Consider the following 21671-nt stretch of genomic DNA (forward strand, 5'->3'; position numbering starts at 1 on the left):
TACATATACAGTGATAAGGACAGAGGGAAAAGAGAAGTCATTTACCTTTTCAAATGCAGCCAGAAGAACATGAGCATGGCCTGTCACCTCAACCACCACTGCAGAGAGAGAGAACACTCCTGGTTAAACACTGAAAGCAGCACAAGCATGATATCATCATGAGCTGAATTTTAGTCCACTTGCACTTTTTAAACTGATACTACCTTCACCTCCATTTGCAGTTTAAAAGGAGAACCTGGGGACCCACAGACCTGTCAGCTTCACCTCAGTCCCTGGGAACACGATGCAACAGCTCATCCTGGAAACCACTTCCAGGCACATGAAGGAGAAGGAAACCATCAGTAGTAGACAGCATGGGTTCACAATCACCAGGCCTGACCAACCTGATAAGCTTCCATAATGAAATGACCAGCCTGATGGATGAGAGGAGAGCAGTGCACACTGTCCTCCAGGACTTTGGCAAGGCTTTTGACAGTGTTCTAAGATCCTCATAGGGAAGCTGCTAAAACACAGGATGCATAAACAACACTATAAGTTCAGTGGGATTCTGCTCACTCCCTATATTCTTGGGTTTCGTTACCTGAATTTACCGACTGCTATTTTAATTTCCCTTTCCATTCTATTCATTGCAAGTTAGCTGTCATTTTCCAGGTACTCCAAACACACAAGGCTAACTCCTGCCCATCTTATCAGTAAAAAAGAACCAGAATACACAACAATTTGTCCCAATCTTGTTTGTGTCACATGTTTTTGTGTTGATATTCTTTTCAGGAGTGGATTTAAAGGAAATGGCCTCTCCAGGTTATTAATATAGATGACAGTTCACTGCTGGCTAAGAGCTGACATACTGTATGCATAAACGTATGCTTCCCATGCTGCCTCCCATTCTACTTTTGGTCTTTCTTGATATGTCTAACATAAGAAAGTGGAAATACATTGGCGAAAGCTCAACAAAAAGTGGAAGCTATTTTTTAATCATTGGTCAAGAAATATATGTCCATACCACAAACAGCACCTGAAAATCAGTAAAAACAGATGCACTCTAAAGGCAGTTTCTTTTATGTTATATCATGAGACTATGATACTATGATACTATACTATGATATGTTGCACTACGCTGTGTTAGTCACACCTTAAATCGGTTCATCCAGTTCTGTTTACTTGGAGGACTGTAAAATAACGCAATGAATTTCTGTGCACTTTCACATAGGAAGCAGAGCAGACAAACTGCAATAAACAATACAATCTAAAAGGGATTTTTTTCCTTTCTGATTTTTCTTCAGCTTGGAACAAAAAGTTACAAGAAGCAGAAGAAGAACATTGGTCCTGCCGAGCACAACAGCCATCAGTTGTAGGGAACATGTGACTTTCTTGTGCCCCTTTCATCACCAGCGCTCTGAATGAGTGCAAACACATAGAGCCTAAAAGCACACACACCCTACGGAAAACACTGCACAAGGTGATTAACAATCTAAACATTTACTGCCCACTCTTCTCTAAAAGGGCAGCGTGCTTTAAAAATAGCCAGCCATATTATTTACCATCAAAAGTCATGCTCTTTTATTAATATCATTCAACTTCCTTTGGGAAAAAGAAGATAATTTTAAAGTGCTGCATTAATCTGTATGTGGTTAAACAGTGGCCTGAGGATTTAAAAGCCCTTTCTTTCCTTCCGAGAGTTCCTCAGCCCTACAGACAGCTTCAGCTTTCACACAGATGATTCAAACCTCAAAGAGGTAGAAGAGACAAACTCCATCCTTGCTTTACAGGACTGCAAACACAAAACTAAAAGAGAGAGGGAGTCATTTGTTCCAGTTTGGGCACTAGTGGCAGAGCCAACACCTAACCCTATCTCTCCTAAACCCCACTCTAACACCAACTACCCAGTCAATTTTCCTGTAAAAAAATCAAGGTTATCTTTGAAAGCATATCTTTATGTAAAGCATATCTTTATTGACTCTTAATGAAAGAAGTGATTGTGAATTCCTGAAATAATTTGATTCTGGAAAGGCTCCCCACACCTTTGCTGCATGTAAAATGTTTTTGCTTTTGCAGGAGGCCTCCCCTGAAGGGTCACTTAACATCCAGCCAGTCAGAAGACTGAGTGAGGTTATGCCATGCTTACCATCCCCTTCATCCACTACTGCTCGGATGACCACTGGAAACACACCGCGGTCCAAGTCAAAGTTCAGCTGAGGGAAAGAAACAACATCAATTTAGACAATTCACACCAGGCCTGTCTGAAGACTTGCAATAGCATCAGCAACAGAAGAATGGAGTTACAGGATACCAAGCTTTCACCTGCAGGAGCAGCAAGCTCTTCCACTGATGGCTGTGCTACCACCCCAGCTGTGCCTGTGGGCCTGAGAGATTATGAGGCTTTAGGAAGCACTAAGAGCAAAATTATCTGCACTATTTGTTGATAAGTCAGCCCTTCCTGAGGGGCTGGAGAGGCTGTTAAGGTCCCCTCCAACTCAAGCCATTTTGTGACTGTAGAAAAGCAGTATATGCTCTGCTCCCTACACCATGAAAAAAACCCAACCTTATTCTTTTATGACACTCTTAAAGACAGAAAGAAATCTGCAGAACTTCAAGCTCACGCTGCACTCTGAAGAAACATCAGACTGATTTCCATCTCTTGGCATGTTATGAAGTTCAGGTCCCTGACCTTCTAATGGATGAGAGTGAAAATTTAAGAGTTGAGAGTTTCCTTGAGCGAAAGGAAAATAGACTCAATTTCTTCCTTTGCCCTGCACTTCATTAAAGCACTTCAAAAGCTACGTGTGATTTTACACACGCAAGAAAAATACAACCTTACAAACACTGTCCTATGCCAGGAACGGAAGTGGCTCACAGGCTGGATTTCTGGTGTTTTTGTTAATTACTGATTTGGTTTTCTTGTCTCATCTCTTGCCAATAGAGTAAAAGATGTCCTTTCACCGCGGTGCTCCAGGCAGTCTGCTTCCAGTTTCCCAGTGAAAACTGAGACTCACTTCAAAGCACCGCAGGGTCCTTCAGGTGGTGCTTTGGGGCTTCCTGCTCTCTCCTCACCCTCTGCACCACCGGTGCTGTGATTTCCTCCAGTAAGTCTCTCAAAAGATACAAAAGGAGGATAATCTCAGTCAACTGGCACAAATGGCAACCCAGAACACCAGACTGGATGCAAGGCAACCCCGACAGCAAGCCCTGGTATAGCTGGAAATGGTTCCACCCAGGATGAACTACATCTAAATGTTGATAACTGTACATGGATATGATGTTCAGACCCGAAGGATACTGATTTTTCATTCTCTGTATGATGATTTTACATTTTATTCCTCCTACAAACGACTATAGTCTCCTTCTAAAAGAACAGAGTAACACAGAGACCATAAAAGCATCATCTAACATCTCAGTACTTGCCAGATGAAACTCACAGGGCCACTATTTTCTATCCTGCATTTTTGAACTATTAGAGCATACCAGAGAAGGAGGAAAAAATAATTCACCGAGGACAGCTGATTAAGACTGCCGAAAGCAGCTTATGGCCTTGCTTTGCTTCCTGCACTGATTTATTACCATAACACAACAGCTACATTTTGTCCATGTGAAATGAAAGTCACATCACAGTAAAGCAACCAACCATGGTTGCTTTACCATATAAACTATTGCAATCTCAAACAAAAGGCCTCTTCAATGGTTCGTTTTCCAATCATTTTTAGGGGCCTGAAAACAACTGCCAACACATGCCTTACACTGTAGCCCACGAGCAAACCAGTGTGTTAAAAAAACAAAGTAAAAAGTATGTTTTTCATAAGGTTTTTCCACATAACAACTCACCATAACGCTATTTTCCATTCTGCTGACCAGCCAAGAACTACATCATCTCTGAGCATTACACTGAGCAAAAACATGAAAGAAATCTCTTTTTTGACAACAGCAACAGTGAAGTTGGAGGGCAATCTGAACACTGTAACTGTACACAGCTGAATGATATCCCTCAGCCAGCTGTCAGATAAAAGCACTGCACTTCAGGGGACAGTTAAGAAGATTTAGAATTTCACTGGACTCGAGAAGGGAAAAAAACAAACAATGTAAACAGCCAAAGTGGAGAAAGAACTTCTGAGTCAGGGTTTGTCCCACATTGTCTCCACCAGAGCCCCCATAAAAGCAATGAAAAAGACCAAAGGATGCATCAGAATCAAGCAAAGGGAGCTAGGAGCTTACTTTTCCACTGCATCTCCCTTCCCCTTTAAGCTATCAAAGGGATGTGACTTTAGTACTCAAATTAAAACCTTGCTGGCAGGAACAAAAGTGAAAACCAAGCTTTCCAGTTCTTTAAGAAAGGGATCTGAGCTCCTACTTCCCAGTTTCCTCAGATGACAGAAGGGGTTGAAAAGCAGCTCTTCCAGGCTTTTGTAGGCTGAACTTGTGAAATCATATATTGGCAGAGAAACCAGGACATCAGGAGACCAGACTCTGCAGGCTCCTGCTAACTGCCACAGCACTGTTAAAGCACAGGACTGATTCTAGTTAAAACTGTAACTCCAAGACAATAGCTATTCAATCTTTTCAGAATACATGAAAGATGACCTTTCTTTTTTTTTTTCTTTTTTTAAACCTTAATTTTTTAATAGGTAGTGTTTCTTATTAGGGCTCACAGACACAATACTCTTATACAAGCCTGAGAGAAGAAATTAGTATTGTATTAATTCTGACCTGGGAGAAGGGTCTGCAGGAACAAGTGTATTAGCAGTAGCTACAGGCCAGCTCCTCTGCATGAGGAATGGCTCAGGACAGCTCTGCACAGAGGAGGGCAGACAGCAAAGCCTTTCTGCTTTGTGTAACATGCAGGGAAGCCCTTGGGCCAACATTTAGAGGCTCAAGAAGCAGAGTTACTGCCAGGACTGGAATTCTGCAGAGATACCAAAATTAATAGGACTCCGTAGATCTTGCTATGTAGTAAAAGCCACAGAGCTTAATGAAAACCAAAGCTTCATCTGTTTGCAGTTACGGGTTAAAGTAAAATAAAGGATGAAGGCATCCCCTTATTCGGCATTAATGCACCAGTGTGAATCTGCCCCAGGAGGGAGAGTATCCCCTCACTGCATGGTACTGCTTGAGATAATACTGCAGGACACAGCCCTTAAATAGAATAAGACTCCAAACTATTCTGACTTTGCACTCCCATCAGTATGACAATTTTGGTCATAAACCCCTTGTATTTATTTATTTATGAATTATCAACATTTACTGCTGAAGTTCTTCTCACACCCTAATGAATTATATTGCACGTATCCATTTTGAAAACCACTGGAGTCTGGTCTAGATGACAAGCCAAAAAATAAAAAAGAAAGTGATAAAGACAGACCCTCTCAGAATCTTTAATAGCTCTCTCCCAAGGTAACTGGGAAAGACTTAGCAAGTGAACAGGGGCACATTTGTTCCCACAAGTTCTCTGGCTGACAGGGAGAACAAGGCTGCAGAGCGTAGGTTTCCCTGGGAACAGCTCCTGTGCCAATCTCTGCTGTCTCCCTCCTACGCCAGCTGTTGGGATGCCAGCTGATCAGCGTTATCACAAGTTGCTCCTTTCAGTTTCTTTTCTTCCCTGTTTGCCTCATCTTTTTGCCAAGTTCCCAGGCAGTGTTTGTATCTGCTCCTCCCAAGGCCCCGTTTGTCTCACACCCACAAAACATGCCGTGGCAGCTGTGAGTGCAAATCTTCCAGCCGTATCTCAGTGACACTGAACAGAGGCCACTGCTTCTGAGGCAACAGAGCTGTGGAAAGAAGGCAACACTAAGAAAAGACTTACCTCGTCATCCTTCCAGTCTGAGAAATCAATCTTGAAGGAAGGCAGGGAGAATTGCTGGCTTACCCCTCTCTTGTAATGAACTGTCTCAGACTGCAGAGAGGGATTCTTTGTGCTGTATCTGAAGAAAGGGGTAAAAGAAGACTTGCTGTAACAAGTGATTGCTCTCTGCTAGGCTCTCACTTCACTCATGCCTGTCTGCCTTCCAGGAATCACAAGTGGAAGCTCTAAGAGCTGGCAGGGGCTGGCAGCCATTCACTGGGAATACAAAAATGGGAGGGAAAGGTGAGCATGGGGGGGGGAAGCAATGCAGACAGGCAAAGTCAGTTTGGATCTATACTGACCTGCCGGGAAACATTGCATGTCAGAGGAGCCTTGGGGTGCAGCAGCCTAGCAAAAGCTAGCTCACTAAATCTGGAGCCAAAGCAACAACGGCTTCCTACCCAGCACACATTTATCTTCTACAGGAAACCCAGGAAGAACAAGGAGTGATCTAACAGCAGCATCACACAACAAGGCACTAAGAGCTGCCCTTTGCCTCTGCAGGACAGGACTGCAGTGAGAAACACTACTTGGCATGAGGCCATTCTGGAAAGCAAGACCCATTCAGACCAACTCTCCAGCTCTCAACTCCTCACATGCTTTCCCAAAGGCACATGCCATGAACAGCACTAGAGACCCAGCAGCCAGCAACCTCTGAGGATCCAGGAGATGATCTCCAAGGCTTGTCACATGATCACTGTTTAATTGAAAGGTCATGATGAAGATCAGGACCATCATGTGCTCTTTGCTCTTCTTGCCAAGGTAGAAGCACTGACAATACGTTACCCACAAAGAATTTTCTGAACTGCACTAAAATAGTGCTGCTTTACTGGAAGGTCTGACCCCATCCTTTGCATTTAAAGCACGGTGTGGGAGAGATCAGGATGACAGATCTTTTGTATGTGAATTAAAGAGCGAGCAATTGAGTGAAGTTTTATTTACTGAGTTGTCAGGCACAATGAATAGAGCATGCCTGTATCTAGCTCCTTTTGTGGCTCTCTCTAAGCTTCCCAGCTATGCAGAGAGGCACAGTTCTCCCTGTGCAGCTGGGAAGGAGGGGAACGACTTATCTAAGGTGACAAGAGAGGAACGTACTGCAACTAAAGTGCAGAGGAAAGAGTGGAGGTTAGAGATGGCCTGGATGCTTAACATAGACAGTGTGCTTATTGAAGAACATAAGGAATCCAGGAAACTTACTGAAATGATTCCCCAATTCTTTTATCTTCGGCTGAGAAGCACTCCCTACCTGCACTCCCTTTCCCCCTCACTCCTCCCTAGGTCGGTGCCTGGGTAAGGTTACAGCAGAGCATCAGTCCCAGCTCTAGAGGTACTCAGGAACCAGCTCTCCAACAGGCAGGTTCCACATCCTCAGTGAAGAAAGAGCCAGTCACATTCTGCTGATGTTCAAAGGGGCCAGGAGTTGATATGGAGTCAGCACACTGATCCCTATCTCTTCTATCTGCACTCCATTTCACCTTTGAACAGGATCTGAACAAGTCAGATTTTGGAGAAGAGGGGAGTTGAGCAAGCATCCCCAGTAACTCAATGTGATTTTTTATTAATAAAATAAACACTAACAAAACGTAAGAAGGCTGTAGCCCTGGTTCTCAGCCACAGTTAGGCAAGATCCAGCACCAAGAAATTCCTACACAGAGTTTAGAAGTCGTGGGTGCTCAGTTGGTGCACTGCAGTCACTGCCACGCACACTGCTCTCCTCACCTGCCTTCTCATAGGATTTGCTTTCCAAGCCAGGCCAGGAGGAAACAAACACCTTACCATGCAATGAAACCCTGCCATCCAGATCCTGTTCAGCACCTGCAGCCATCTCACTTGAGCTCATTGCAGGAAGAGCTGCACTCCTGACTCCAGACAGGCTTCAAAGACGGCAACTTACAGAACAGCAACAGAGAAAGGCACAAAGGCCAGAACTCTTATTAAAGACAGAAAGCTTGTCTGTTCAATGAAATCTACACAATTTAGCTTTCCAGCATGTGAACTTTGTACACTGCAGTCCCTTGGGGACTGGTGCCTGCATAGATCAAAGCAGGCTTTGGCTGTTAAGGCTTGCGCCAGGCAGAAAAAAAGCTCTGCCTCTGATTTCTTCACATTGAAGAAATCTCTCTGTGCAAAGAATTCAGATTAATCACCACAGTCCACAGCCAAAAGCAGCATGAGCACCTTTCAAAGGCTCTGAACAGACAGACAGAGGCTACTAATTAAACAAAGGAACACGAGTGCTGCTGTCTCCCCTATACAAGCTTTAATGAAAACAGCCATGTCCTAAGCTACACATTGCAGTCGGATTTCATCTTGTGAACTAACTGTTCAAATCTCCACATACAGACAAAATCCATCATGTATTGCAGTGTCACATCCACTGTCAGTTTGGAAGACAGCGGTAGAATGTTTGTAATGTGTAGCAGGCACTGCAAAACAAGCAAGAAAATGAGACAAAAAACTCCAGCACATCCATTTGTGCATCAGCAACACAAACAGAATAATCCTGAAAAAGGGCAAAGACTAGCAGAGTTAAACTGGCATGTTTTCATTGCTTTCTCCTTATAATAAAGAAACACAGCACTGGCAACATTATGAGGACAAGAAATAGTGCCTTCTCTGTCCAAAGAGGAAGGTCTCTGTGAGAAGAAAGGACTGCAAGAACTCACATCTCTCACATCACATTTATCAGCAGCTCGTGATCTGCGCACATTGCTCCTGCCCTCAGAGCTGGCTGCTTTAAGTGCTTCCAGCTGGTCCGACTCCTTCCCCTGAGGAAACATCCACTGCTGCCATGTTATAACTACACAACCCTCCCTGCTAGTCAGCAGGATACTCACAGCAGGAAAAGTCCTGGGGGCCCTCCCAGGAACCTAATAGTGTGTGTGCACATCAAGGCTGTGCCTGGAAAGGAAAGGATACATTCGCTGAGCACACAAAAAGAGAATACGAGCATCTTTGTACCTGCTCCCAAAAGCACATCTGTCTCCTACAATAAATCTGAGGGTACAAACACACAAATCATTCACTGCAGAAAAAGTCAGGCTATAAACTGAAAGTCCTTCTACTATTCTCTAGGAACTGTTAGCACAGCAAGGAAACGCAATTCAGGCTATCTTAGCATTTCTCTGAGGGACAGCACAGACTTACAGGAGATCACTAGCAAATAGCTGATGGAGCTCACACATCTGTGTGCCTGTGCCTCCCTATGATAAGGCAGAGATTCTCATACCTTTCAGCCAGGTTCTATCCCAGTCATCCCTTGCACACTTCCTCTCTGTGCTCCACAATTCACCAAGCAGAACAAACCCAACCACTCACTAATCCCCCATCTCTAAAATATCCTCCTGACTCTACACCCACCCCAGATTCTCCCCCCCCAGCAAATGTCCTGTCAGGGCAGTTTCCCAAAAACAAAATGGACACAACCACAACAAATAAAACTGAGGATAACAGGGATGCTGAGCTGCTCAGAAGCAGGTTGCCATTAATTCCATGCTGCTAAAAAGGCTCCAGACACAGACAGATCTGGGCTGTTATGACCCACTTTCACCAGCTGCTCCTCCAAGAACTAACATATTTATTTTCATCTACATATTCTTTAAACTCACTCTACCTGGACAAGAGATACTCAGGTAGTCAGAGCAGCTCAGGACAAGAGGCAGATAGTGGTTGAGAGAAGACACGTTGCCAAGATCTTGGCTGGGAAGCAGAACAGCTGAACACATCTCCCAGCATCAACACCTGGGAGTGTACGGAACACTCTCCAAGGCAGGTCAGTACAGGCAGCACAGGCCCACGCTGATAAAGCCTGCAGCTTTTAGATGGAGTCCAAGCAGTTGTAGGAGGAGGCCTCCTGGATTGCAAAAACACTTCCCTCTGGTCACAGAGACCGGCCGTTCACAAAGACAGGCTCATAGACCACAGGCAAAGGGAATGCTGCTGCTCCAAGGTGAGCAGAAACATGACAACAAGCAATGCCTCATCTCACTGAGAGCCACATCCCCTCCATCCTCCCACTCCAAATTGCATGAACATAATGATGTTCCCAGCAGCAGCTTCACAGAACAGAAGCACTGATGATGTCAGGTTCGGATGTTATCAGGTTCCACAGTTCCTCCAGCAAAGAAGCAAGATTAACTTCTTTAGCACTTCAAAGGAGCCATGCTGCAAACCAGGGACCAGGAGGAAATTTCTGCTTTAGAAAATGATCCAGAAAGTTTCTCCCATTTTAGGAATATAGGAAAAGTGGAAGGAAAAAAAAAGGTGTCTTTATAACAAAGCAGTCTTTGAGTTTACATGCAGTGCAGTGCAACTCCTGCACATGTCTGTTACTTAAATGCAGGTGTCAGCACCATGAGGAACTGAGAAAAAGAGAAAAGTACCACCTCATGCAGAGGAAAGCTGCATTCCTGCTAGTGCACTAAAAAGGCACTCTCTATACTTACTGCTTTTTCCCCACTAGAACTTGAAAATAATAAATCAACGTAATTATAGCACTGTCCTTTCAGAACTGCTTTGCAAAGCTGAAATCAGAGCTTCAAAAGGTTTTTACTAGCAGCCAGCAAATCCAGAGAAGCAGAGATGCCTAATTTGGGCAGCTGCACTAGCCCCAAGATGTGCTTCATGAGCCACTTCCACATTGAAACACAGCCTGGGTTGAATTAAAACAGCTTATAAAGTCTATATTTATATCTCACTTCCCCCAGCCCCTATTACCTACACATCTGCATGAAATCAGGATCATGCCTTTCAAAAAGTTTACTGGCTTCTGGTACAGCAACCCACACCCCATTCTTCTATAACATTTATTGTGCAAGAACTCCAGAGCAGAAATAGACAGCTCATCAATTCTACACTATGAGGAAATTAAACTATGATTTATTAAATAAAAGGACAGCAGTGGAAGCAAGAGCTGAATCCAAGTGCTCTGACTTTCAGCATGAAGGGTTAGTGCTCTGGGAACTGCTTCCATCCTAACTGGGCAACCCAGTCACATCAGCCACATGTGGCAAAGAAATGAGCACTGACCACAGATCCTGGCTTCGTGCAGAGGCAGGTAAGGTTCTCCTTCATCATCTGAGCAGAGATCCATCTTTTGGTGAACCATGGACAGGGTGGATTAAAAACTTTGTATTAAAAAAAATATATATTTTTATCTGAAATTGATGGCCACATTAGCTTTCAGAAACTATACCTAGGAATTCAATTTAAAAAGCAATTAGGTAATTCATGTTTATTGTATGAGCTTTAAGAAACAGACAGCAGAACAAGAGGAAGCCACTGGCTTAATGCACGGTACGAAATTTCAGTAAAATAACATCATTTTAAGTGATCCAGAAACGGTGTTTTCCACCTCCAATCAATGGACAGAGCTCCTAGGTACAGAAGTGAACAGAGTTCAGAAACAATAAGTTCTGTACAAAAGCTATGACAGCTATCCACCCTGGCCATGGAGGCCTTCAGTTCTCCCCATTAGCCCATAACAGTTTCCTTCTGGGGATGAAAACCAAGGAATGCTCTGCAAGGCAGCACAAGGAAAACTAGCTGCCTGTCCACGCTGTACCTGTATTAGGAAAAGAGGACTTCAGTCTCCAAGGTTGCCATTCCAGCACTTCACTAGCACTAAATTCACAGGAAATCTAAGAGACAGAACATGGAAACTTCATCAGGATTTCTAAGGTACCCTGCTGCATTCTATTCAGATTCAGTTTTTCAGAGCTGAAGGGATTTTCTGAGTTTGTGAGGAGAGATTTTTCAATCACTTAAAAGAAGCTAATCAATTAACTTCCTTAAATAAAAGCAGTCACAATCTTCAACAGAAAAGAGGGGCCTAACAAAATCTTGGGCCAGGACATCCTTCAGTTTGGAAGAATACACACCTGTATGGGAGCACCGAAGTTGTCTTATTTCTAAAGCCACCTTATTCTGATCATTAGTAGCATGTTTATACTTTGTATAAGGCACATGAGCCACTTTATGGTTTGTCATAAATATTTCTCCCTGCTGAAACCTCTACAAATCACTTAAATAAACCACGACTTTACCCCCAAATCAAGAGCACAACTGCAGAAGCCATCAGCACTACGTGCACAGAGCTCCTGGATCAGCCAAAAGCCTCTACTAGAAAAAGCCAAGAGCTTTTGCATCCTTTACCCATAGAACAAGAAGAACTTTTTGTTCCATGGTTATTGAAGTCTGCAGTCATGTACCAGCAGCTCAAATGTGCCCAGTGCACACAAGGATGAGCGAGTTTCAGCCACCATAGCCCTCAGTGAAGAGAGGAAACTTTTTGTAATCTTAGAGGAAAGACAGTGTTGATTAGAATGGTTTAAATGTGCTCACCTAGATAAAAAGGCTTTGAAATCTGTAGAGATACATTACTGCAATGAAATATGGGAGGAAGATTCCATGGATCGTGCTCAGAACACTCTTTTTACAGGGAGCCAAAGGTTAGTCTGTACCTGACAGGAAGCATACAGGCAGGGTTTCTGGGCAGTTAATCTTCCTGACAGCCATTTTACAATACCCTGTTTTCAGGTGGTCATTTACCCCCAAACAGGACTTTGGATAGGCCTCAGTTCCTCACAGATTCATATGAATGTGTCAAGCTCAACTTTTCTTTAATGGTCCAGATGCTCCCACCTCAGGGAACACAAAAATCTATTCAATGGTGTGGTGTGATTTGGAAAAGCAGGTCATATTTGAAGAGGGGAGTATTTGCTTTTGTAATTTCACAAATCGCCGTGCTGAAAAAGCACAAAGCTGTGAGTTCCTCTCCTTTGTTGAACACAAAATGGTTTCCCCAGATCCAAAAGACAAACCAACATGGGAACAAGAGAGGAAATTGGCTTTGTGCAGAAAGGAAGTGAAAGCAATATTCAAAGCCATCAGAGTACATAAAACAGAAAGAGAATTCACTTTCCATCATCTGTGGCAGCACTGCTTCACAGGCGAGAAAGGGAAGATGTTTGACAGGCTCATCACCTGAGAGGTTCCATACCCCTCCAAGTGCCACAAGCCCAACACTTACACGGCCATGCCACCAACAAACTCCTCCGTAGCCTGGCAGTAGATTGTGATGGCAACACGAGCATCTGCATCAAAAGTGAACTCCAGGCTGTACAGGACTTTCTGCTTCCCATTCTCCTCTGTAGGACTGTCCACATCATCTTTATACCTGCAAGAGAATGCCAAAGAATTAGAACATTTTTATGAGGTATTTCATAGCCACCAAGTTCACTCTGAAAATCAGGATAGGAGTACTGCAATGTAAGTGCTCTGGGCAGAAAAGTCATCATGGGCTTCCATAATGCCCAGGAGATTTCCATTCTTTCCTCTGAGGAAGTTTGTTCCAAGATTTTTCTGAAGTTATTGAAGTGAATTATGTAACAATGATGTTGGGAGATCTCATCCAGTCTTATGGCCATGGAAAGAGCCAAGGTCAACTACTGAACATCAAACTTTAGGAGAAGAAATGTTCTTCATGACTGAGGCATTTATTATACGAACAAAAATTAACACATTCAATTGCATCAGATACATGATAACCTATTCAAGAACGAGTATTTCAGTGAACATAAAGGGGAGCAATAACTTGGATTTGGGCTACTGGACAGCTGGACCTCACTGAGTGATGGCTGATCACCACAATAGAAAATTACTCCTCCCTCCTGCTAAAAACGTATGGAAACAAATCCAGTGAGAAAGGTGGTATGAGGGTATAGATGTGGATGAGATGTGAGTTACAGTGTGCCAATGGTAATGCCAGCAGATTCTGGAACAAACAGCAAATAGAACATACCATGAAATAAGCTCCCCTTGTCCTCAAGTACTAAATGACAGAAAGGATACGACTCACTGGCAGAACAGAAGCAGATTCTCATACATTAATTCAAACCCCACAGTAATTCTGTAACTTCAGATCCAACAGTTAGTTCACGTATTATGTAGAAATGGTGAATGCAGCAGATCAGCTTTGAGAAGTGCACCACAATACTGCTCTGCTGCCCAGACCCAGTCTCACTGCCTATCAGTATTAGCTTAATTGCCAGGATGCCTGGGTCAGAGCCAGGCAGCTAAACTACTCAGGAAAAGCTTGGCACCATCTCTAAGTTCACAGCATTAATTGGCCTCTCCCCTCACTAAACAGCCTCCACAAACATAATGCACTGCTGAAAACACTCTGAAATGGGCCAGGCACACCTCCATCATTCAATCTAAAAATTGTCAAGGGAATTCATATTTACCAAGTTCACTGGGATGTAATAACTGCTGCCTAATTAAGAATTCCACTATGAATTTTACCCAACACGCTAAACAAGAATGAAATGTTCTGCTTCAGCAAATTAATACAGAAGGTGTAAATTTTATTTTAAGAGCAGTACAATCGAGTACCTAACACGCACATTTGTACTAATGTGACCTCACTAAATCTCCTGGGAACCTGCTTCAGCTGGGGGGGTTGGACTAGAGGATCTCCAGAAGTCCCTTCCAACTCCTACAGTTCTGTGATAAGTATTGCACACACTCGCATTCCTGTCTGAATGACTCAAAACAAGACTTTTGCCAGAGGTTCACTTGGGTCAGAGGAGTAAATCAAGTTAGAATACATCCAAACTGCTAGTACAAAAAAACAAAACCCAGGAACGAGCAGTCTAAACATCTGCAGCAGCCAAGAGACAACGGCCAGTAATAGAATGAGTATTCTATTGTATCTGGGTATTCCAGGACTGTTTTCACACAAGCAGGTGAAATTCTGAACAGCAGCAGCCACAGTAAGGCTGCCTGCACATCTCCCATCGTAACATGCTGGTGCTGGAGATTAATGAAAACACTGGCCACATAAATAGGAGTTCATGTGAGAAAAGGCTGCATAGGCAGCTCTGCCAGCCAGCAGCTGAATCAGGGGACAAGCAAGGACTGCCACAGTGCATACTTTGAGAAGCAGAGACATTCCATGTTCCACCTCACGGTGCAGGATGTAAACTTCAGGGGATTAGCAAGACAGGGCCACACATTTTGCATTTCTCCCACTTTTGCAACGAATTAGGCACACAAGGAGGTGGTTCAGGAGTTTCAAGAGCTCTTCTGTCTCCATCTGTACTTGAAGTTTACTGTGTACATTTTAGTCAAGCCCTACAGAGAGTGCTGATGTGAGGGTGGCCTCAAATGCATGCACTAATTTAGAAACCAGTGACTTTGTTAGTGTGCCTTTTGGTCATGCACACAAGTTAATTACATAGCCTTAATAATCACACATACAGAGCAGAACAGAACGGCCACCTTGAGAACAAATAGCTGATCCAGTGCTATGATGTAAAAGTCAAAGCAGGCTGGCCAAGTGAGCTGAGGCCACTTGGTCTGACATCCCTTCTGGATAAAACAGTGGAAGTGCTGGAACTTTTTGCTTGTCTGTTAAAGAATTAAAAGATAAAAATATAATTAACAGCAGCCATGAGAGTGTTACAGAAATGGCTCAAGTTGAACCTGATTTCATCCTTTGAGATTAAAATTTTTGAACAACTCAATAGACATGCACTATAAATGTTAAGTACTGTGTGACTCTGTAGCATGATATACACTCATAAATGCATTAAGTTAGTATTGAGGCAGTCACTAAACAAAGTAAGAACTGTCTGCCATCTCTTATCTCTAAAAGCCCACACTGCAGAAGAGTGGCTGAGCCAGGGGGCCCCTGCTCTGTACAACACTGCCTGATGAGCTGATCCTCCTCCTGCAGCGGGAAGTGCTTTCAAGGTGTGAGCAAGCAGCCTGTTCCTGTCCATCAGGTGCTTTAGCTCTAAATGAAAGCTCTTGAGCCAGAGCCAAGAGGGGCAACAAGACAGACACAAAACCACTTTCTTCTGTCAAGGCTTAACAGCAAAACTCACGCTGCCCTCCTCTGAGGTCTGCAGAGCCTCATCCTGATAGAAATTAAGCACTCTCATGGGCATCAAAAACTCACAACTCCAATATCAACATCCAGAGGACTGCTGCTTCTCACCAAAGCTGCTGGAAATACTCAGGATTCAGCAAAGCTCAGAATTTTGGCTGCTGACAGCAAGGCAGGAAAACCAGGGTGAACATTTCTTCACATTCTTCCATAAAGCTCAACATTCTGAATTATGAATCAACACTCTCTTCAGAAGAAAAACAATGAATTTTCAGTTAAACACAAGGAAAAATAAATGGACTATGAGGACATTACCATCAGAGCCTACTTTGTACCTAGACACTCAGTACAATGGTATCTTATTTACTTCTGGGAAGAATCTCCAAGCCTTAACCATCAACTGCCAATGAACTAAGCTGGAGGGGGCAGCAAGTGTCTTTATGTGTACAGAGGGAGAAATGAAAAGCCTCCAGTTGAACAGTTGAAAAGCACATGACAGAATGTGCCCTTGAGGACTGGCAATTAAAATCCCATTTTGGGTCTACATTGTATAAAATGAAATAGAATAGTATTGGTTGTGCTGTCGTCAGCACCAACACAGCAGTACAAGAGCCTGTGAGAGTTCATGAGGCAAAAAACTGAAAGTACTGGGAATTACAGGGACACAAAACTAAGATAATGCCAAGGTACATAGATACTACACCTCAAATAGTCCAGAGCTGCAGTTCTGCTTGGCAGGGCATAAAATCACAGAAAACAGAATGATAGAACTGTATGAACTAAACTAAACCCCACCAACAGTTCCTCTGTTACACTGTAGATGTTTGAAAGGAGAATGAAAGGCCCTTTCCACAGCAAGCCTGGGAAGAATGCAAGACTGTTCTAGAAAAGAACTTCACAACCCTCAGCTGAAAAAGCTGGACAGTATTCAAAACAGTTTGCCAAGGGTTACTTCTGAAGAAGTCCTCTCTTCTCCGGTTTAGCTGATTTTGAAACAACAGGTATTGCTCCTTTAAAAACAAACAAACAATGTCAGTTTTCAGATAAAAACAAAGCGGAGGTTTTGCATGGTTATGACTCAACTGACTCACATTACACCACGCTCTCAGAATCACCTTGGCTGAGAGCTGAACCTGGTCCCCTGCCAGCACTCCAACCCTGCGTCCGTAACACAGAATTCAGAGACTCAAGGACCTTTGGGAAATGCTTAGCCTGGACATCTGCCCAGGTGCTCAGACCAAAACAAAGCACTCTGTGCTGGGTCTCTGCTCTTCAGCCATCTGTGTGGAAGAGGGCAGCCTCAAGTCAAAGTGTTAACCATTGCATTTAGTCCAGAAGTCGTATTTTTGTTAGCGTGGCCTTAGATCTCAGCGTAAAGCATTGAAAGGTAATAGATCTCCAAGACTACTCAGAACTCCTTTCCCTCCTCATAGGACGGAAGCCATTTAAATGAGCACATCACACCAGGACCAAGCTTCATCTTGGCAGCAAGAGGAAGCCAAGGAAGTTTCACTCAAGACCAATCAGTGCTCCCTGTCAGTGACTTGCACCAGAAGCAACTACTTTCTGGCTTCTCCTTACACAAGAATGCAGAAAGGAATCTGTCTGAAGAGTTTATTGACCCGACTAATATGTTCCATTTGTGCTAGCAATAGCAGGCAAAATCCAAGGTTTTGATTACCACTCTAGTCTCTTTGTAGAGTCACATACTGGTTCTCTTGGAAAACACAGATTGCTCAAGTCCAGGGATGAAGTAGCACATGAACTGCCTGAAAGCTCTGATCACGATGGTACCCAAAACCTTCTGAATACATCTAGCAAAAAAGACCTGGGATTCAGCTGCTCCTCTAAACAATAAGAACTGACAGTTTGGCTCCAGGTGCCGGATCCCTGGGCTGAATGAAATGAATTCAGGCAGTAACGGTACCTCACGAGGCGGAGAGAGTCCTTGCGGATATTCACCAAGCTTCTCAGTGTCTTCACGGGCTCATGGGGAGCTGGAGTCACATAGGGGAACTGAAATACAAAAGCAAATGATTGTCACCTTATTACTACATGCATGTTACCTAACAAACTATTTACCCAAATCAAGAAACGTTCATCTAATTCCAAAGAACAGAGCAACTCTGTGACAGAGATACAGAGCTACCAGACAGGCTCTCAAGTCTGATGGTTATGGGGGACATAACCAGCAATAGTGACACCTCACAGCCACGTCAGAGGTATGGACCTTCAAACTCAGAGCTACCAGGAGCTGCACAGAGCTACCACAGAGTACAACTAACACAGAGGAGTATCAGGGAACACCAATATGTGTGTCTCCATAGAAATGAGGAATCTGCTAAGCAGGCAGCTCCAGCACACAGCTCTGTAGCACTGCTCCCTTGGGCCATGGAAACATATCGATGTGGCAAGATCCAGAGCCTAAAAGAAAATATGCCACTTCTGACCAACATGACAGTGCCAATCCACAGCCATAGGCAGCTGAGACTCCATGGGGTGCAGCAACTGCTTTCTTTGTGACCCCACTGCTCAGCACTGTGGTCAGCAGCAGCGCTGCATGCACAGCAATCAAGTTATTCCAAAAGGAGAAACTGGCCAATTTCCACAGAGCCATGTTGCTGCTGCCTGTTTAAGTGCTTTTTTTCTCGAAGATTAATCAGAGCTGCCAAAGGGCATTACCTTACATTGGCAAACTGCAGACCACGACAGCCTCCCACTCTTAAACCCATTTGGCAAATGTCCCACTGTGTTAATAGTGTTCTCACCCACTCCCCCTTTGAAGAAATGAAATTCAGTGCCAGAATGTCTGCAAGAGAACCCAGGCTGAGATACACAGATAATGCAACTCTGCAACTGCAAGACCAGTCCCTGCAGCCACAGGCTCATTGGGTACTGAGCTGACAACTACATCTTCTGTTTTCCTTGGAATGCTGTGCAGCTGCAGCTCTCCATCACTGCCCTGCATACAGACATGGCACAGGGTATTCAGTGGGCCTCCTCCTGCCTGCACAGCATTGCATATCCAGCAGGATTTCCATTTGAAGTCCCTCCTTCCGAACTGTGCTCTTTAGCTGCACTTTCTACTTGAACAGAGGCTCTCTGCACTGAGGCAGCTTTCCATAGTTGATCTGTGAGCCTCAAAATATTTCCAAATTCCAATTGGGAAAACTGATGAAGATGCTTTATAAGTAGGAAACAGAAGTGCAAAACAGGATATAGGAACTTGCCTGAACAGGTCTGTTCCCAAGGAAGTTTAGGTCCATGTTCTCGCCAAACAGGTACCCCTCGGGGTGAGGGGTGTCAAACTTCTCACCTCCCATAAAGAAGTGGCTTGCAAAGTAGTTTCCTAGGGAAAAGAAAACAGAACAAATAAAGAAACAGGAGGAATTGGTCTCAATGATCCTCAGGGATCCCTTCCAGCTCAGGATTTTCTATGAAAAAAGTTAAATCCATACTTCCTGAACTCTGCAGAGTTGGAGTTTCCAAGGAATAAGAATCGGGAGGGCATTAAAAGGCTCCATCCGAACCACTTTCCTTTAATTTTTAGAGTGGGCTTTTTAAGCTTGGAGCCAAATGCACATTCACTTCTCTACGTGCACAGACAGTCTAAAATGTGCTTTAAAATGAGTCGCAGAAGCAGTAGCCATTCCTGTGAATGGCTATGGGGGCATTATGGAAGGATTTTCAGCTGGGAGCATGATTTACTCAGAAATGGAAGGGCTTCTGTGAACGGTTCTGCTTTTTCCATTAAAGATTTCCTTCTTTATGCTTCAAGAAAGGCTTCTCTTTCTCTGCACAGCTGGCAGCGCTCTAACGATGAGTGCTCTCTGTTGCTGAGCTCAGCCTACAAGCGTCCAGATGTTTATATTAAACACATCTGCCCTTCCAGATACAACAATCAACCTCAGCACAGAATCTACTTAGAATCCACAGCCTGAAACACGGGTACTCCAACTGGCAGACCACCTATTCCCACCCCTCCTTGAAGCAAGAAATTAAAGTGCTGATCTGCACATAACCTCCAAGCACAGCCAGCTCGATGCAGTCCCTCCAGCTGAGATACACCACAGTGATTTATGCTTACGCGGAGGTTCAGATAAGCAAGACGAATGCTGAGGGCTAGGAATTAATTTCACATTTGATGTGGGTCAAGTAGGATTGTGTTTTGGAGCATTTCATCTGATTAACTGCGAAGAAAATGCTTGTGCAGGATGTTTCAGAATTGCAGCAGATGATTCTCCAGGATCACGCTGATATGGGGCTCGGCTCAGCCCAACCTATAGTTCTGAGCCTCTCACATCCACGAGAGTGTCAAGCCATCCCAGCCTGGGCTAAACAGAACCCAGATCAACAAAGCAATTAGAACAGCAAAGGAAGAAACTGCTGCTGAGCCATAAGACTGTGAGCAGCAGGGGAGAAGGTGGCAAGGAAGGAGCAGCAGGTGAAGCTGAATGCCTCCAGGAACACAGCATAGGAACAGGGACAACGGGACTGCACCTGCAGTACTTCTGTCCCAGCACAGTCACAGTGCACACAGCTCAATAGCAGGGGTGCATTGAGGGACAGACTGGGGTGCAACTCACCATTAAAATTGCTCTTTCTTTCATTACAGCATCACGTCCAAACAACAAAGCAGGTTTCACACACGCATCATCTCTCTCTCTCCTTTTTGTTCCCCAAAAAAGCCAAGGTCTGCAATTTTCTTGCAAGCACCTATTCCAGGGGGGAAAAGCCATCCCAAGGGTACGTGCACCCTGCCCTCCACACACTGCGGATGAGCTCTATGGAACAAGCCATGAGCTGACAAATGAGCTGCAGAAGCACTGGTGCATTGCTCACTGGTTGCTAAAGTGACAGGGGCATCACACAGCGAGGCTGCGTGCAACGACACGGATCGTTTTACTGTTCCAAGCACAGAAGCACAGCGAGGATCAGGAGCTGTTCCTTGTGATTACCTGCTTTTAGCCCATTACATGCAGGCACTGATTCCTCTCTGGGAATCTTCCAACTCCCTTCCAACCAGGCAGGCATCAGCAATGCTTGCAGGCTCCACAAAGCAAAGGGGGGGTTAAAAGGCACCAGTGAAAAGCAATGTGTGGGAATGAGGAGTCACCTTACAGCTGGATGCAGGAAGGGAAATGCAGACAACCCATAGCAAGAACCTCAGAGGACCACGCAAGGAACTTTCAGAGGAGGACTCTTAATTACCCTGCTGCACATTGGCTGTAGGATGCTGCTAAATGATCTGCCAGCCCCTCATCAGTGACTTTAGTTCATTGGGACCAAGGTAGAGTCCCTAACAACCAGCTCCATACTGAGTACACCAAAAGCCAGTAGAGGAAAACTGAATATTCATTACAGCATTTGCAGCCCTGACTCAACAAGATACCGATGCTCAGTACTGCCTGGTAAAGCAGCGAGCTCAATGGAATCATATTTAATCACATACACCCACCACATGCTGTGTGCTGGTGACAGCAGCCCTGCCAGCCCCAAGTCAGACAGCACAAGGACTGCAGGACCATGGGACAGTGTCCATCTGAACACACTCCACCACCTTAAAATGAGGCAGGCTGTGGCAATGGCAGTACTCACAGTAACCCTCTGAATCTCCAGCTTAGAAGCGCTCATATCTGTTGTGCACAAAGCGATGTAAGTTCCAACAGCTCTTCTACCTGAAGCCAACGCAGCCTTGCTGGATAAACCTCAAGAAGGCAAAGAGAAAGGCCTGGCATGGCCACGGTCAACATGCTTTGCAGGAGAGCACAAGGAAGCACAACACAAAGTTCAGCCACAATTAACAAGCACCTCAGTGCATCCAAAGCAGGGTGCAACGGCAGCAGGGTGCAATGGCAGCAGGGTGCAATGGCAGCAGGGTGCAACGGCAGCAGGGTGCAACGGCAGCAGGGTGCAACGGCAGCAGGGTGCAACGGCAGCAGGGTGCAA

The 21671-nt window shown here is 44.5% G+C and overlaps 1 protein-coding gene across 5 annotated transcripts in view; it reads right to left on the reverse strand.

Moving 5' to 3' along the window:
* Positions 1-21671, reverse strand: part of MGRN1 (mahogunin ring finger 1) — a 34019-nt gene that overhangs the window by 11600 nt on the left and 748 nt on the right. For all 5 annotated transcript variants that reach the window (XM_015877409.2, XM_015877411.2, XM_015877410.2 and 2 more), the window contains exons 2-7: positions 18953-19071; positions 17650-17738; positions 12861-13007; positions 5792-5909; positions 2126-2192; positions 46-98 (exon numbers count right to left, since the gene is read on the reverse strand). In XM_015877409.2, coding sequence (XP_015732895.1) covers positions 46-98; positions 2126-2192; positions 5792-5909; positions 12861-13007; positions 17650-17738; positions 18953-19071 — 593 coding nt within the window. The remainder of the gene's footprint in view (positions 1-45; positions 99-2125; positions 2193-5791; positions 5910-12860; positions 13008-17649; positions 17739-18952; positions 19072-21671) is intronic.

Source organism: Coturnix japonica, chromosome 14 (genome assembly GCF_001577835.2).
Source record: "Coturnix japonica isolate 7356 chromosome 14, Coturnix japonica 2.1, whole genome shotgun sequence".
Taxonomy (NCBI): Eukaryota; Metazoa; Chordata; class Aves; order Galliformes; family Phasianidae; genus Coturnix; species Coturnix japonica.